General features: G+C 35.7%; 1 protein-coding gene across 1 annotated transcript in view; it reads right to left on the reverse strand.

Annotated features, from left to right (window-relative positions):
* Positions 1-30: 30 nt before the first annotated feature.
* Positions 31-4559, reverse strand: part of tgfbr2l (transforming growth factor beta receptor-like) — a 14639-nt gene continuing 10110 nt past the window's right edge. Inside the window, exons 4-7 of the mRNA XM_079822185.1 lie at positions 4504-4559; positions 3087-3228; positions 2875-3002; positions 31-2546 (exon numbers count right to left, since the gene is read on the reverse strand). The exon at positions 4504-4559 is cut by the window's right edge and continues 777 nt beyond it. Coding sequence (XP_079678311.1) covers positions 2268-2546; positions 2875-3002; positions 3087-3228; positions 4504-4559 — 605 coding nt within the window. The 3' untranslated portion in view covers positions 31-2267. The remainder of the gene's footprint in view (positions 2547-2874; positions 3003-3086; positions 3229-4503) is intronic.

Raw genomic sequence — 4559 nt, forward strand, 5'->3', positions numbered from 1 at the left:
AGCTATTAATGAACTTTTTTTTTTTCATTTGACTTAATGACTGTGTCCGTGTGGTATCAAGAGGAGATGCAAATCTCTCACAATAACTCGCATATAAATGAAGATCCATGGGTAGTTGAAATGTGTGACATGCTAAATGGATTTTTCTCATCCTTTTATAGTTATTTATGCAGGTATATGACCTTGTTTCAATTAAGACATGGAATATTTTGTACTTCATAAACATTGATATTCAGGACAATTTAAAATAATCCAGGGAAGGCAAATCTGGGGAAGCCCCTTTCTGCCTAAGAGTAAAAAATATTAATACGGTAATTGTGACACATTTCTCACAATTGTGACTTTATTTTTCATAATGTGACTTTATATCTCACAATTGCAACTTCAAAATATCTTTTATATTTGTCAATGCAATCTTAATTCTCATAATTGCAACATTATTGCTTCTGATTGTGACTTTATATGCAATTTTGACTCATCATGTCACAGTGTGACTTAATATCTCACAATGTGACTATTTTAATATTTTAAACTTTCTCACAATTACCATTTTTTTTAGAGGCAGAAACAGGTTTCCATACAAAACAGTGATTACAAATGGTGAAAAATGTACTGCACCTAAAATATACAGTTTCCCTTTAATAGTGTATTAATGTACACTACCATTCAAAGGTTTGGGGTCAGAATTTTTTTTTGTTGAAAGAAATTAATACTTTTATTCATCAAGGATGCATTACATTTATCAAACGTGATTTTATATTCAAATAAATGTTGTTCTTTTGAACATTCTATTCATCAAAGAATCCTGAAAAAGATTCCACAAAAATATTAAGCAGCACCACAGTTTTCAACATTGATAATAATAAAACCAGCACATTCAAATTATTTCTCAAGGATCATATGACTAAAGATATTTCACAACATTACTGTTTTTACTGTATACTGATAAAATAAATGCATCCTTGGAGAGCAGAAGAGGTTATTTTAAAAACATTAAAATATCTCACTGACCCTTAGACTTTTGTACTGTAGTGTAAAAATGTAACCCCCAAAAATGCTGGTTAAAAATCCATGGACACGTTAATGCATATACATTTTATGTAGTGATTACTGTACAGCTGTGAAGCCAGTTCACACTTGGAATGGGCAAAATGACTCAACACATCTCTGTTTGCTTCATCTTCAGTAATGGAAAAAGCATAACAGGTTGCCATATGTTCATGTTGACATTCGCACAGAAAGTATTTATCTCCATCAGTTCTTTTTCCAGTGTGCAATCTGGTATGAATTTTCCCTGTCCCTCAAAGTAGCTCTGTAGAATTTGGGTGAACCTCAGATTGCTTAAAAAAAAGTTTAGCTGGAGTGTAAATGCAGGCTGTTTAGAAACTAGACAAGTCGGTGTCATGCTTTTCTCTTTGTCTGAGACCCGAGCTCATTGGCGTAACAAATCATTAGCTTATTGAATCTTGTTTACCATCAGTAAGTGAGTCAGCGAGTCTGAGGAATCTTTTGAAAGTTCCTTTTTTCTTTTAATTAGGATAAGCTAATTGTTTATCATTAAAGTCTAGAATGAACAGGATGTTCCTTAACTTCTGAAGTAGGACATAGGCCTAGGTAATCCCAGATAAAAAGCCTTCATGTAGTTAATAATTAAAGTAATCAGGTCAGTGGTTAAAAAAGGGTCAGTGCAAAGAAACTCATTCAAATCACATTTTGTAGCTATTCTAAAATTAGTTGAAAGGAATACAACCCTGTGTGAGAAATAAAATGAAATGGTCTTTTTATGCCTAAAAACAGAAGTTAAATTTCGGGTGTATGGTCTTTTTGAGACGTAATTTCAGCTGCAGGTCTGCGGTTAATCAAATTGAAGTCCCCCAAAACCGAGTTTATGGGAAGATCATGTGGATTTCATAAGAGAGTGAGTCAGAAAGGGCAATGGAACATTTTAAATCAGAAAATTATGTGTGGTAAACATTTTTGGGAAAACATTTTAGCAAGAATGGCGCACTTTTCAACTCTGCCACGTACCCTCAGCTTCTCTCCACCTGCTTTTTTTTTTGTAGATGCTTTATGGCACAAAGCAGCCTTAAGAAATTCTCATCTCGGCTACATCCTTTACAACATTATACAAGAAAATAAGGATTTTTTTAGGACGGAAACCCTCTTTTGTCCGTCGGTTTAGATTAGCGTTTAAAGAAAAACGGAGACCAGCTCCACATAATGAATCAATATGCTTTACAAGAATAAGTCCGATTTTTCCAGGCAGGTCACATTTGACTCGGTTGCCTGGAGGAAACGGAGATCTGCGTGTCAGCTGTAACATGCGGACAGATGCCAGTGCTGTGGTCCGTGCAGGGAGGAAGGGAGGGGAGGGATGGGTTTTGGTCTTCTGTAGATGGCAATATGGGTGTTTGGGTGCAGATGGAGTTCTCCAGCTCTTCCTGTGCCAGAGTGTTAAAGCGCTCCACCACGCAGTGTGCCGTCAGACGAGCCTCCGGGTCTTGATCCCAGCACTCTGTTATAGTTGCACACAAGAGCTGCATGCCCTAAAACACCGGGCAGAAATTTGCGATTATGAATAGAAATTTAAGAAGCCTATATATATATATATATATATATATATATATATATATATATATATATATATATATAATCTGCTGATTAATGATTTTAATGTTTTGTAAATATAATGTGGTTTATTCTTGCTCTCACAATATATATAGATGCACACAATAAAAATATTAAAATAAAAATGATTTTAGTATTTTCAATGTGTGTATCTATCATACATATATATTCAAATGACTGCATTTTGTATTAGATGTATATGTTTTTATCAGTTTTATCAACATCCAGTTATAATTGTGTACTCACTGGATGTGTCGTCCAGCTCGCTGGAATATCTGGTCGTCCTCTGTCTCTTAACACCAGGTCTCTCATGCTGTCTACACAAGGTTGCTCGCACACCTTGGAGCCAAATGGGGGTTCGTAACTCTTTACCTCTGTTGAAATGATAACACGTATAAATTTAATTCTTATAGTATGCTTTTAACCTCAAGAAAATATCCATAGAGAGCTTTACTTGCCTCCTATGACGTCACACCTTGAGACCATTTCCCACAGCACCAGGGCCATGGAATAGATATCAATCTGTTTGAAGGACTCCAAGTCCTCTAGATTCACCCTGGACTCCAGAACTTCAGGGGCCATATAGCGTGCCGTCCCCACCTACAGGACATGGACCATGTGATTTAACACACAACCTGGCCAAATTGAATTACCAATGGTTTCATGTGATTACATCTGTGACCTTAACAAATCAACCACAGAGCTTTTAGGTTACACTTAAATAGCTTGAAGAAATGATCATCATGCCCACAGCAGTTCTGCCCACTCAGATTATACATTTAGAAATGATTCGGTTTGGAAGGGATGTTTTCTTTGTGTGCACCACGGATGCAACATTTATAGACTGTGACTCGATAACTAGAATGCTGCCTACGCAGGCATCATACGCATGTTCTTGGTGACTACGCTGCCTTCTAGCATTCCTCGTTTTGAAGAAAACTACTGAAATCGGTTTCCCAGGCACCATTTATGTCAGATGTAGTTGCTGGCTGCCGTCTAAATCGTCTCAAAAGATCCAAGATGATCGGAGCCAATAGCCTCGTGGGCAGTGTATGCAGTGAATGCAATGTATGTAATGCGATTGCACTTCGGGTGAGTCCTGGCTCGGGGACACACTTTGCTCAATAAAGGCAAAAATTATTCCAAAAAAAAAGTTTAGAGCTGGTGGGTAAAGCAAAATAATTGTTGATTATTAATGAACTACTGTTCAACAGTTTGGGTTCAGTCAGATTTTTTTTTAAGGAATAAATTATACTTTAATTCAGTAGGATGCTTTAAATTGATAAAAATGTATAATGTTACAAAATATTTCTTATTCAAATAAATGCTGTTCTTCTAAACTTTAAAAAAGTATCATGGTTTCCACAAATATATATGGTTTCTATCTTTATTGAGCAGCAAATCACCATATTAAAATTATTTCTGAAGGATCATGTGACACTGAAGACTCAAGTAATTATCCTGAAAATTCAGCTTTTGTTGATCAAATTGTAAAAATAAAATCACAATATTACTGTTTTTTAGTAATGGTGAGCTTAGTGAGCATAAGAGAAAAAACATAAAAAATCTTACCAACCCCAGACTTTGTAATGGTAGTTTACTTATTTACATTTTGCACCATAAAGTATTGATAAATAGTAGTTAGGTATATTAAAAAAAATCACTATTTTACCCGATATGTTTGTGTGCTGCATATCTGCATATCAGATTATCATGTTGTTCGCTTGGCAACCAAAACATTTATATTGTTAGAAAAATCAGTTTTCAATTTAATTTAATTGCTGCCTTAGAAGGCAACTACCTATGTAGGGAGCAGACACCATGGCAGCTCACAAGATTTTTAATCAGAGCCAATATTTTGTCCCTCCTTCCTACCTGTCCACTGTTGGCAAAATCATCTACGGTGAGGGAGAGATCGAGTCGCAGAGCCA

Source organism: Gobio gobio (assembly GCF_949357685.1).
Source record: "Gobio gobio genome assembly, chromosome: 7".
Taxonomy (NCBI): domain Eukaryota; kingdom Metazoa; phylum Chordata; class Actinopteri; order Cypriniformes; family Gobionidae; genus Gobio; species Gobio gobio.